We start from the raw sequence: 12,743 nt of genomic DNA, 5'->3' as shown, positions 1-12,743 counted from the left end.
GATATTTATAGCATAAATGGGTGCTCACTTCCGTCAAAAAAACAATGTACAAATCAATTAGCTGGCTCAGATACTCATAAAATTCGCCCCTTTGAGAATGTATCAAATTCCAAAAGGAGCAGCTCCTTGGGCGCCCAATAAACTTCTTGAGCATTCGCAAGGAGCGACCGCAGGAAAATGCACTCAAAAGTCTAAGTGACAACGCACACCGCCCCCGCCCCACCCACTTTTCCCGGGCCACCCACCTTGGCGAGCGACCACACAATGCAATAACGCCGACAGATTACAAAGTGCACATGTGGTAAGCTCCCGAAGTGCTGGGCGCATTGTGGAGCTACATGGATGCCAATGGAGATGGGCTCTGAAAATCCATGTAAGGAGCAACGGAAACAAAGCACTTGGAACCTTGTGGTTGAAACCTTGTGCTCTCTGGTCCTTCAATACCCTTTCCCTTGGGATAATTTCCAATCCCAAATGAGAAGTGAGGAGCTTGTGAAGATATTTATACAATCAAAAATCTGACTTGGCTATTTAATCACGCTAATTATACAAATTAGATGTTGGTTTCATAATTTATTGGTAACTATTACTTAGAATTGTATTTGAAACCAGATATTACAACGATACTGTGGTTAATCACAATTCTATTGATCTGATTTCGAAGTAACAATGATGTGAGTGCGAAAACTTAAGTGTACTTAAAATTCGGCTTTTTAAGTCCTTCTCTTATTGAGGTGGCATTTTGCCGAACTCCATTAAGTTGACGCGAATAACTTTGCGTTTGTGGTCGCTGCTTGTTGCTCCTACCATTGTAGTTCATGTTGTACGGAGTGTGTCCAAAATGTATCGTTGTTGTCTCCATGTCGAGACTGTTGCCCCAAGCGTCCCAAGGGGCACAGGAACTGGGAGTTGACCTCCACCCAGAGCATTCGCAGGCTCATGTGAAGGGAGAGACACAAGCCCACAAGGGAGGCTATTCCCTTTTCAGGGCCCTCAACTTCAATGGGAATTCAAAGGATGCGAAGCTACTCTCTATTCATGTGAATGACCTATGACAACATCCATTCATAATCATGAAGGACTTGTGCTGATTTGATGATGAAAGCTTGACATAAATAAATCAAATGCAGGAACACGTCGCTCGCATTAGTTAATACTTTGCAATAAAGTTGATTAGAAAGTACAGTGAGTAAAAGCCTTACGCAGAAAACAAAACCAACTCCAAAGTTGCCTAGCAATCTTTTTTTAATGCGACAAAAAGGGCAGTGAATGGCACAGGATTTTTTCTTTTTCTCTCAATCTATCCATTCCAATAAGCTGCTACCGTAAAAATTTCTGAGCACAGGGCCTTTTACAAAAAATATCAACGCAGCCTCGGCGAAGAGCAAGCGGATGAATTTGCCGCACGGAGGGGAATAAAGGATCTGAATTGGGAGCAAGGAGCTGTAGGATGAAGCGTCCCCACACACACACACACACACACACACACGTGCACAAAACAGATAAATGGTAGCAAGTTTTTAACAAAACCAACGGAACGGGCAGTGCATTGAGCTCAGACATTTCCTGCCCCATGCATCCTCAAACAAAATAGGACTAAGCGATGCTATATCGACTATAGGATACCCAGTAAACAAAAAGCAAATTTGAAACCATGTATGCAACGGAAGATATTTTAATGCAGCGCTAAGTTTTAAGCATCTTTAAGACCGACAAATAACTTTCCACATATGACATCCATATATACCCTGTAGGCTGCAAGAACAGGGTACTCCAGGAAGCAACAACGACAACATGTAATATTATGCGTCAGTAGGAAGGAAAAGTTTATGGGGTGACCCCAGCAAAGTCGAGGCAAAAGAAGATTCGCAGACAGTTACGGTCCAAGTGCATTCATTGCCCCATCAAACTCGCACAGGGAAAAAGAAAATCGCAGGGGGAGATGGAAAAGGAAAAGCAGGCAGCCAAAAGGCGAGAAAGAGACGGGGCAGAGCACGCAAATATGCCAAAGCTTGCAGAGACAACAAACAGGAAGTACGCATTTCCTGAACTCGAGATAAAAAAAAAACCCAGATAAAATAAAAACATTCCGAGGAGTAGGAATGGCTGGGAAAATATGGAGAAATCTGGGATCTGGGGAAGTCTGGGGAAAAGGGAAACGCAGTCGAGACACAGTAGAAATGTCGCGACGACAACTTTTTGACACAAAAGTGCCCGGAAAACAGTTTTTCTTTAGTTTTCCCAGCCAGTCGCCCTTCGCCGTGAAATTAATTGAAACCGACTAGACCTCTGGGGTGGAGTGAATGAAGGTGGACTTGCAGACTTGATCTTGACACTGTCCCCTGGCGATGTCCCTGAATTTTTCAAGTACTCCAGCTGCATTTTCCCCTTTTCAATTACAACTGACCCTGCGCATTTTATAACTTTACATGCATATTCTGAAGAAAAACTAAAAACCTTTTAAAATAATTCAACAAGTTTTTAGTTTTAGATACTAAATCTTAGTTGTCTTTGTAGCGAATTTGTATACTCAGCAGTCTCGAGCACCTTACCCCCCAAATGAGTTTCGTGTCACAGGCTGACCCGGTCGAGATTAAGTGGGCGTTTAATTTGGCAACTTGCAACTTGCCTCCCCGCAAATCCCATTCCCACCCACCCCCTACGCATCCCTCGCCTATGAAAATACTGCGTTAATGTAATCCACGCTCCTGGCATTTCCGTATGCTTTCGTTTGCTTTTTCTTCGTTGGTTTTTTTATTTTTGGGGGGTTTTTCTTGTTTTTTGGTTATTTTTTTTGTTTTTTGCAGGACTTTGTCCTTGGCAGTTGCCTCGTAACTTTGCCACTTGGATGATCTCTCCCCTGCTGTTATGCTATTTTAGCTTAATCAACAAAGTAAGTGTCCTGGCGATGACCCTTGGTTGGGAGGTTATTTTCTGTCATTTTTTATGAACTCAATGTACTAAATGAGTAACATAAATAAGTAAATAAGATTACCGTTTGTACATAAATGTTGATTTTTATAATGCATGCATTGCTAGTTAAATTACTCCAATTAGAAGAAATAAGCAATAAAGAAGCTTAACCATACCCACAACTCATTAAAATCTTTTGAATTTGCCATACACATGTTGCCATGGAAAAATCAGAACTAAATCAAGCGAATTCACTTTGATGTGCAATAACAATATGCCTCATATGCGCAGGAAAATGAGGAGCTAAAGCAAGTGAAAAGCCGAGCTTCCCCTTTTTGCCCATTTTCCCCACTGCAAGAAGTTAGTTGTCAACACGGTACCACGTAATTATAGAGTTGCAGGGCTTATAGACCACCACACGAACACATACAGCCAAGGAAAAATGAATAGCACTCTTTTATATGCATCTATATTTGGCAGCAAGTACAAATCATATTTATTATGCATAGTTTACAGTATTCTGGACATTTTAAATATTTTTAAAAATATTTTTAAAAATATCTTATGGTATTTAACAAAAGTATTTAACATAGAAATCAAGTTAGTTGTACTATTATTTTCAACGAGAGTATGAAGCACACATCGGGCCACATTTCATTAGCTTTCTAATAATTTCTGTGGAAAATTCCGATGTGGGACTTTATATTGGCAGCACTGTGGAAACCAATTAAAATGCTGCACTGGCTCTGATTATGGCCAACGACAACTTTGTGTGGGAGTGGCGGTGTGAATAGATTGGTATGTGTCAACTAAGTGCAGTTAATTAGTGCGAAAATCACTTCAGTTGGCTTGGGATATTTTTTCGCTCTCGGATTTCCTTTCAGCTTTTCGCGCCATTGTTGTTGGCGCCACCTCCGCAACGGAGCGTTTTTCCTTGGCGAATTTTCACGTTAATTGCTCTGCGTCCTGCAATCAGCCGGAAAACAGGAGCAGATGCCGGGAAAGCCAGCCAGCCAGCTGCTTGCAGGCGAGCTAAGCCACTCAGGGATTTACTCAATTTGTTGTCACTTCATTCCGCAATTTATTTCGGTTTATTTTCCCTGTTTTACTTTCGCAGTTTTTTTTGTTTATATGCCATGGCTTATAAAGCAGAAGAAACATTTGTTAATAGACCAGGATTTGGTGAACTTATTTTGTTTGCTTTATAAAAAAGAAATGAGCATTATTACATTTAATAATAGTATATGCTGAGAAATCCCCGAGATGCAAGCCCAAAAATTTATGAATCTGACTTAAATTTAAGATCTGCTACAAGAGCAACATGATCGGATGGAAAAACAGCCGATGGTATCGCTGTATTGGCTTTCAACTCCTCCTCTGTTGGCAGTGGCACCACCTTTAGCAATTCGAAGCTATCGTTTTGGTAGAACACATAGTCCAAGCAACCCGAAAACAGGGTGGTGTAGTGGGTATACTCCGGTGCCCCATAGGCCGATCCCATTTTAAAAGGCTGCGAGAGTTCCACATTCGAAACCGCCTGCTCGGCATTACTTTGCCAGTCCTCCAGAGTTTTTTCGGCGAGCTGCTCCGTCATCAGCTTGTAGATTCCACACTCGGGAACGCTATTGAAGTCGCCACAAAATATTAGTCCAATGTTTTTGGGGCTACTTATGTTAAAGTCCTTTATAGCGTTGTTAATAGTCTGCTCTACGAAAAGCATGGAAAATCCGATTTGCAGCAGGCGAATGTGATCTGCATCCGGATGGAAGTATAAATGCGTGTTGGCTACCAGAACGTAGTTATCAGTATCCTTAATTTTAAGCAAACAAGTTTGCAGAGTGGTAGACCGTTCACAAATTCGTTCTGCTAATTGTGCGTTAACTTTGATCTTATTCCAAAGGCTTTCGAATACGGGCAGTACGGGGATATTGGACCCCAAATGCAGAACCTGCGAATCCAAGAGATCAAAGCGCGAGTTCCGAAAGAAAATGGCCACTCCCTCAGCACATTTGCCCTTCGGGGCCATTATGCCGTGATAGTTATACGGCTGTTGTTCTAGAATTTCCTTTAAATCAAAATCAAATATCCGCTGATCGACTTCTTGCAGACAGAGAATATCGGAGTTGTAACCGATGATCTCGTTGATGAAGAGTGGCTTCCTATAGTCTATTTGCAAATACTTTGCTGGGCAATAGGAAAACAGAGTGCTACCGGCATAGTCACTACTGGCATATAAATCGGCCAACAGATTGTAAGACACAACACGAATTTCATTGGGTTCGCTCAACGAATTCGTGGTGTGCCTGTGGCGATCTTGGAATGGACAAGGCCCGGGAGATTCCTGCACTGCAGAGTTTGTTATCTTCTCGACCACAGGACCCGTCATTCCCTGTGCATTTCCAGGCGTTACAACGAACTTCAAATGGTAACCAATATCCTCAGGAGTCACTAGATATTGAAATCCTTCTCCGCACACCTCCCAATCGGCGTCTGTGGGCTTTTTGGCCTTGGACCAAACTCCTTTGCTGAACTGACGTTCTCCGAATTGTATCTGAACATTGGTGGGGTATATTACAAATCCTGCCAACATGCATGAGGGCAGTTTGAGGGATGAAATCCACGGTGGATTGAACACCAAATCGTAGACCGTATCCAACACCTGCAGTTTTAGGTTGCTGATATCTTGGGTGACGACTAGATCGTCAAATGTCAATTCATTCAATTTTCCATCAAAATTGTCACTCAGCAGTTTAACATTGATTTCTGAAGGCGGTTTGATTTTGGCTTTTTTGCAGGACTTAGCCAGCCTGCCTATAATATTACTCTGAATCCTGGCCAGTATCGCATCAATGGGCTCATTCATCTGGCGACGGAAATTGAAATCCCGGTTTATTTTCAAATTCTCATTCACAAAGCGAAACACAATGTCCAGTTCTTTGGTATCACTTGCATTTCTCAAATACACCTTCTCCATTTTACCAGCCAAGGAAGTGCCACAAAATCTGGACAACAGCGAAGCTCTAGTTTGAGTTTTATTTCCAAGTAATTTATCAGAGTTTCGGACTATGTTTTTAAACAAGGAAACAACAAGACTTTTTGCTCCCATCAATGTTGCAAATGCTGGAGCGAAGATCGGCGTTGAAGAAGTGAACTTCCCTTAGTTTACTTGTTTTTTCCGCCGTTGTATCTGAGAAATATTTGTGTTAGTCAACTTTACTTGGTGCATCGACCACGTCACAACTCACTTGTCAACTTGTTTAGTTGCAGAATTAATCTCATTTGAGTTGTTTTACACCTTTTTACAACGGCAATCAGTTGTCTTGCACGAAACACCGCAGAAATTAGGCGAAACTGCGCCGATTTCGATAAAAACTAAGAGAGTTTTTCACTTTTGCGCTCAGCCACGCCGCGATCAGCTGTTGTTTTTGGCATTCACAACGAAACCAACCACATGCTCGGCATTGAGAAACAGCTGATCTTAAGAGCGCTTCTGCCAGTAGCACCGTTAAAGCTTTGGCACACAAGCTTTTATATAAAAGCTTTATTTAATTTCAAATCTTGGAAGCAAAAAGATTTCAGTTAAATATTCCAATTTGTTTTCATAAAATAATATAGCTGATAAATATATGAAAAGTTGCTATGATTTAAAATTTAACATATCGAAGAATAAAAGATTTGTATATGAAATATAGAACGAAACAGTAATTTTCTAAAAAATATTTCTATATAAGATAAGTATATACCTTTTTGGTGTGCCATTACAAACAATATTATTCGCAAAAAATACACCCGAACAGAACTATAAAACCTCCTATTTCACTTCAGTTGGAAACTATTTTTACGGCAAACGTCGTAAACATTAAGCTAAGTGTTACGATCCAAATGAGACATCTTGCCCGAACGAAGGAAACTCAACTTTCGGCCAAGTTAAGAAAGGACAACTGAGACGGCGGCCATAAAAATTCGTAACAGAAGCCAGATCATATGTGTAGAGCGTATTTGGCCAAAGGGGTGGCCAAAGGTAGGGAGCACACAAGTGCATAAAACGCCGAAACAAGCCAAGAGATGACTTGGCCAGGCCAAAAAGGAATTGGCTTGGCCCCGAAACAGAGTCAACAACTGTGCGCCGCACAAGAGTTTGCCAAAAAGATTGCACTACGAAGGAGCAAAAGAAAAAAATCAAAAACAAGAGAAAAATCGCATAAAACTCTATAAAGGACACAGAGGACCAAAAAGGACAACAACCTGACTGGCAGGGCAAACGAAACCAATTGAAGAAATGTTGCTGACACCAAAAACGAAACTGCAGGAAGACGCCGATGATGAGGATGAGCCAGGGAATGAGGCTAAGCCCGAGGATGCACAGAGCATCCTTGGGCCCGAGATGTGGAGCAGAGGCGGTAAGGACAACAACGAAATTAGTTAGCACTTGAGAGAAAGCAGCTTTGGCTCAGTTCCAGGACTCGTTTTGCTGGCTTACAACACCTGCGGGAAAAAGAAGAGGTCTGCTAGCTGCTCCTTTTGACCTCTCCTCCTTCCTATTGACTCGAACCAGAGATGGCCAAAAAGATTCGATTGGACACAGTGGATGGACCAAGGACTAGAACTAACTATAAGTCATTTAAGAGGTATGTTAATGATGAATAGGAATATATAGGGAATATTATATACATTTTTGAAGAATTTACCAGCATCTATATTGAAATCAAGTATATTTGATTATATTCTGTAGTATATTTCTTAGATATAAAGATTAAAATTCCCCAAAATGCAGCTCATCTTCAACAGAAGTAGTAAAGCAAGTTGTGGTAGGCAGGCAGCAGCAATTAAATAGCTTCGTGCACTCCGAACTCAATTGCAGCAATTTCAATAACCGTCGAGGACACTCAAAGGACGGCAAGGTCCTTGCGATAATCTGTCATGCAGCGTGGAAGCCCAAGCACCGTGTAGCACACACCCACACACACACACCACACAAAACGAGTCCACAGCACACCAACCCACTTTCCATTCACACTCAAGGACAACTAGAATATCCGCTTTTGGTCTGAACACTCGAGGAACTTTCTCGCACTCACCTATTTCACTAGCTGCAGGAATTTTCTATATTTCTTCTTATTTTCCTTTTAACACTTGTAGAATTTGTAGCCGAAAGCAGATAACTGGGCTATTTCATTTGTAGTCTTGTGCGGGGAACTACTTTGTATATTTTTTTTTGTAGATTTTCTTCTTAAGAATTATTGATAAAAGCATGGAAGAATGACGCGGTACGGCCGAAAGGTTAACACATTGAGAATTTTGCCACCAAGAAGCCGAAAAATTGATAAACTTTTATAAAATTATATGTACGTTACACAATCTGATTTGGAAAAACTACAACTAAAAATCTATGTTGAAACGATTTGACAAGCGTCAGCGCAGCCAACTGGGATGCAAAACTATCGCTGTTCATTTTTATTTTTAATAAACTTTGCTAAAATAGAAAACATTATTAAACACGATATATAGTTTTAAATGAAATGCCTTTGGAGCCCATAATTGATTGCTATCACTGATTCATATCAGTCGTTCAGCTCACCGAGTCGAACGTTTGAAATTAGCAATAAATGAATCAACAAATATAAAAGTTTTGCCAAGAAAGTAATTTGCTAAAATTGGCGAGTCGAGAAAGAAAGTCAAGAGGGTGAGCGAAAAATAACCCAAAGAAATTCAATGAGGCTGAAAATTTGCTGGCTCGATGCCAATTGAAGGCAATGAAAACAAAACAAAACTCGAGTTTCTAATCAATTAAAAAATACAACGAGCGGTGGGGGCAGGGGCAAATCAAGAGTACAGGGTACGATTTTCGGCAATAAATAAATTACAACCAGCAGGCAGTCAAAGCGATTAAATTGAAGGGGAGGCTTCCAGGAGTATCTGGTGCCGAAGAAAGTACAAAACTTCACTACGTCTGCTGCAATTTTAATTACGACTGCGATAGGAGCAGGTCGAAAGTAATGGCAAGGAGCAAAGACACCAGTCACGAGATGCACAGACTCGTTGCGACTGCGAGAATACCCAGTATTTTATTGTCTTGTTTATAGAAAATTTAGAAAACTATATTTTTGTCAATTTAGTGGAGTCTCATTCTTTCAAATTTACATGAATATTTTGAACAAATCATTGCTGAATGGTTGCAGACTTAAAATTTCTAAAATTATACTACTATAAACATTAAAAAAAAAATTATAAAGAATATGTTTTTTATATATTATCATATTAAAAATATTTCCTCATCATATTTCAATTTCCAAATCCCTAATATGATAATATCCCTTATATCCTAATGAATTCCTAACTTAATACTTCTTTATAGCCATTATAGTACCATTTACAAATAAATGTTAAATCGACATCACAAAGGCTTTTCTAGAAAAGTCGTTTCTCATTAATCAAAAAAAAACTCTCAGTCATGTTTTTTGCCGTAAATGTACCCAAAAAATTAAACAAAAATAAATCACTACAAAATTGGTAAGCCATGTTTGTTCCAAATTGCTAGATGTGTAGTTTATCCGTTGCACAACTTTTACAGGGTATAGCAGGGCGAAAGGCGCCGAGTCGACTAATCCTTTGGCAAAGTCTTTGACAGTTGTCTTAGATTGCACAACAACAAAGAGGAGAAACACAATAACATCTTCATCATTATCATTATCATTGCTTCCAGCACTGTGGGATGAAAAAGTACAATAAACAAAAGCAAACGAAGAAACAACAAACATTATCGCACATCATTATCGTTGTCATTCAGGGAGCGTATATGTATATATATATATATATATCATATTTGCTTTATTTTGGTGTTTAGTTAGTTTTTATGAGCGTCATTATTTTCGCTTGCCATGGCGCTAAGCATCTTAAGTGGCTCCTGCTCCCGCTTTTACCCGCCTATTTTTCAGTGGAGCACTTTCCTTGTGTATTTGTTTGCATAGGCGCAAAATGTCTTCGTCAACTTTTGACGATTTTATAATTTAACTTTTGCGGGAGCTCCTCCATTTTCCTCCATCCTCGATTTCCGCCCGCCGGTCTTTCCTCTTCCTAGTTTCGAAAACAACTTAATAATAAGTGAGTGCTGAGTGCTGGTTGGAGGAAAGTTGACTTGGTTAGAGAAAGACGCCTGCAATTAAGGTGGCACCACCAAGGCTGTGTGTTTTTGTTGGATCTTTTGGGCTAGGCAATTATTACAGGGGATCCAGTGCATTTAGAAAGTTTTCTGTGCGGAAATAATTGTCAAGGATAACCATGGTAATTGTAGGGAAAAACTGGTAAACTGAAAAGCAAAGCTCCTTGCTCGTTGCTCGTTGCTCATTGTTGTCTTTTGAACACGGAACTCAGAAGAAAATGGTACTAAATAGGGGCATTGCAAATGCAAGAAGCCCATGAAGACAAATTACCAAATAAATCCATATTAAACATTTAGTACTTCTATTTGCTGGTCACTTATGCAGTTAAATACTCACAACTTTATAATTTTTGGACATCTTAAAACATAAAGATATGTATTAAGATATGAATATATACTCCCAAACTGGAACCACATACTAAATATTATAAATAAATCATATTTAAAATTAAATGTTTTCTTTGTCACAATTAATTAGGCCAAAAAGTCCTAACAGGAACGTATTTTTAAGATCTAGCGAATTTCATTCTATTTTAAAAACCTTATTCTAGGAACATAACCCAATGACATTTGAGTGCTTCTTAATATAGAAAATTAAATAAATTGGGTTGGAGCAAATAACATTTTACTTTGAATAGCATTTAAGACATCTGGAAGAGAAGTCTACTACGTTAATGCCATCACCACTTAATACCTGAGCTTACTCACCTGTTAACTTAGCCCGAAAGGGTTCTTACCAAACTAATTTCAGGTCCTAAAAGTTTACTCTAAGTTAGCTAATTTGATAAAGGTAAATGGACTGGCCAGCTGTAAAGCCATAATGTTTTATATACAGCCATTTAAATACAGCCATTTGCATACATCACTCGCAGGCATCGTCATCAATATAAATTTGTTTTATCAGAGCTGCTTTATTTTGTAAATATCGAACAAATGGCTTGGAACATAAGGGAAGCATATGTTAAAAGCTGGAGGAATCGCATACGAAAAGCGTAAACAAGCAGCTCTTCATGTTTGACATGCGTTAGGGAAAAAATGAACGAACTAAGAACCCACAGATACAGATACATTTTCAACATATTACACGAGTCAAGCAAGTAAAAACAATAAAAATACGTACAAAACAATCACAATTCACACAAAGTTAAGAACACTAGAGGAGCCATTGCAAAAGGTTGCTAGCGAGCGAATAAAATAGAATCTTTAAGCTTCTTTTTTATATGCACCCACAAACATTGGACTTTATATGCGAAGCACTGGAGCACCACGCCCCCTTTTCGTTACCATAATAATGAAACATCTATAAATTGTAAGCCACTTTCATCGATTCCCGGCTCCTCAGCTTTCGCTTCTGTTCGTCGATGTCCTCTGGAGGACCATAAATAATATTATTATGGCTCCAGGAGGCAACTTGTATTTGTCAAAGCAAACAGAACTGCTGAGCTGGAGCAGGAAGAATCCTTTCCGATCCCCCCCATTTGGACGCATGCCTTCCCTTGTTAACGGCATTATTATTGGCAGCCATTATTCATGCAACAAGTGATGCTCAGTTGCAGAGCGGCAACTTCCGTCTAATTACGGCTAATTGAATGGCTCTAAGTTCCGGGATTTGTCAATTGAATTGTAGTGGGATTTCCGCATAAAATGGCAGAGTACCAGTGTATTCAAATATCGAAATTGCGAGTACAATTATTTATTGTTCCAACCAGATAATCCTGATTGTAAAAAATGAACGCCACAAATAAACCAAACAAATCTATTAATTCGCATGTGAACTTTAAAGATAGTTTTTTCATTCGTTGCACTATATTTGTGGAAAAAAAAATCAAAAACTATTTAATAAATGCATCATTGAATTGAATAAAAACTTGTGAAATTAATCTGTCAACCGAGGAAAGCAGATATGCACATAACATTTTAATCAATTATAATGCCATAAAAAAGTAAACACAAGGATAAGGAAACCTTTATTGGCACATCGACAGCAAATAAAAACCACAGCATCAACATGAAAATAACAACAAATAGGCGAAAACAGATAACCCAAGCAACAAAGATTTATTGCATTTATAAGCACATTTATAGACTTTTGTGTACGTATATTCGCTGATTTATATAGCCGAGTTAAACCCATGTGGTTTATAATGAGACAACACAGTTAAATGAGGTTAGAGTTGCGTTCGTTTTGGCCATAAATTGTCCAAATTGGCCGAATAAACACAGCGGAGAACTTAAAGGCTTAAAATTAAAGATACTCCACTCGAGGTGTACTCACATAAGACTCAGATGCATGTAGGACACAGACAGTTATAGTAAATGATAGCTGGTATATCGAAATATATATTTGAATAGATAGATGCCAAGAAACCCACAAAGAAAGCAAAACAGTCACTTTTTTTACGTTTTACGGAAGACGTGACGTGAGTTGACGTTACGCTACGCTACGAGACGTAATGACATAAGCGTACAATACTTTCGTTTTTCAATTTTTTTTCCAACTGCGTTAACGTCCACGACAATTACGGCACTTTTCCAAATAATTTCAGCAATTTTAAGTTTTTTAAATAAGCAGCAGTGTTTTATAAACGCACAACACGAAAACGCAGACGAAACACACAGCAAAAAGTCGAATTGAATAGTATAGCAAATTAGACACGATCAGCAACGTTAT

The 12,743-nt window shown here is 39.2% G+C and overlaps 2 protein-coding genes across 5 annotated transcripts in view; both read right to left on the bottom strand.

The window, feature by feature from the left end:
- Positions 1-12,527, bottom strand: part of LOC6617729 (CUGBP Elav-like family member 2) — a 105,244-nt gene extending 92,717 nt beyond the window's left edge. For 3 of the 4 annotated variants that reach the window (XR_004361205.1, XM_032714060.1, XM_032714062.1), the window contains exon 1: positions 7,992-8,281. Coding sequence is in view for 1 of the 4 variants with exons in the window: in XM_032714065.1 (XP_032569956.1) it covers positions 12,348-12,364 (17 nt within the window). In the remaining 3 variants the exon portion in view is untranslated. Of the gene's footprint in view, positions 1-7,991; positions 8,282-12,347 lie in introns of those variants that run through there. The other variant, XM_032714065.1, reaches the window with a different exon arrangement.
- Positions 3,364-6,359, bottom strand: LOC116800220 (2',5'-phosphodiesterase 12). Its single transcript, XM_032714068.1, has 2 exons — positions 6,159-6,359; positions 3,364-6,100 (listed from the first exon to the last, which is right to left on the bottom strand). Exon 2 carries the CDS (start codon positions 6,017-6,019, stop codon positions 4,193-4,195), a length of 1,827 nt encoding a protein of 608 aa, XP_032569959.1. The 5' UTR covers positions 6,020-6,100; positions 6,159-6,359; the 3' UTR covers positions 3,364-4,192.
- Positions 12,528-12,743: the final 216 nt, after the last annotated feature.

This window comes from Drosophila sechellia, chromosome 2L, assembly GCF_004382195.2.
Source record: "Drosophila sechellia strain sech25 chromosome 2L, ASM438219v1, whole genome shotgun sequence".
NCBI lineage: Eukaryota > Metazoa > Arthropoda > Insecta > Diptera > Drosophilidae > Drosophila > Drosophila sechellia.
The sequence above is the reverse complement of the archived record's forward strand: the minus strand, read 5'-3'. Positions and strand labels throughout refer to the sequence as shown.

Coding starts and splice junctions, on each gene's coding strand:
- LOC116800220 (XM_032714068.1), bottom strand. CDS start 6,019: ATGGGAGCAAAAAGTCTTGTTGTTTCCTTGTTTAAAAACATAGTCCGA.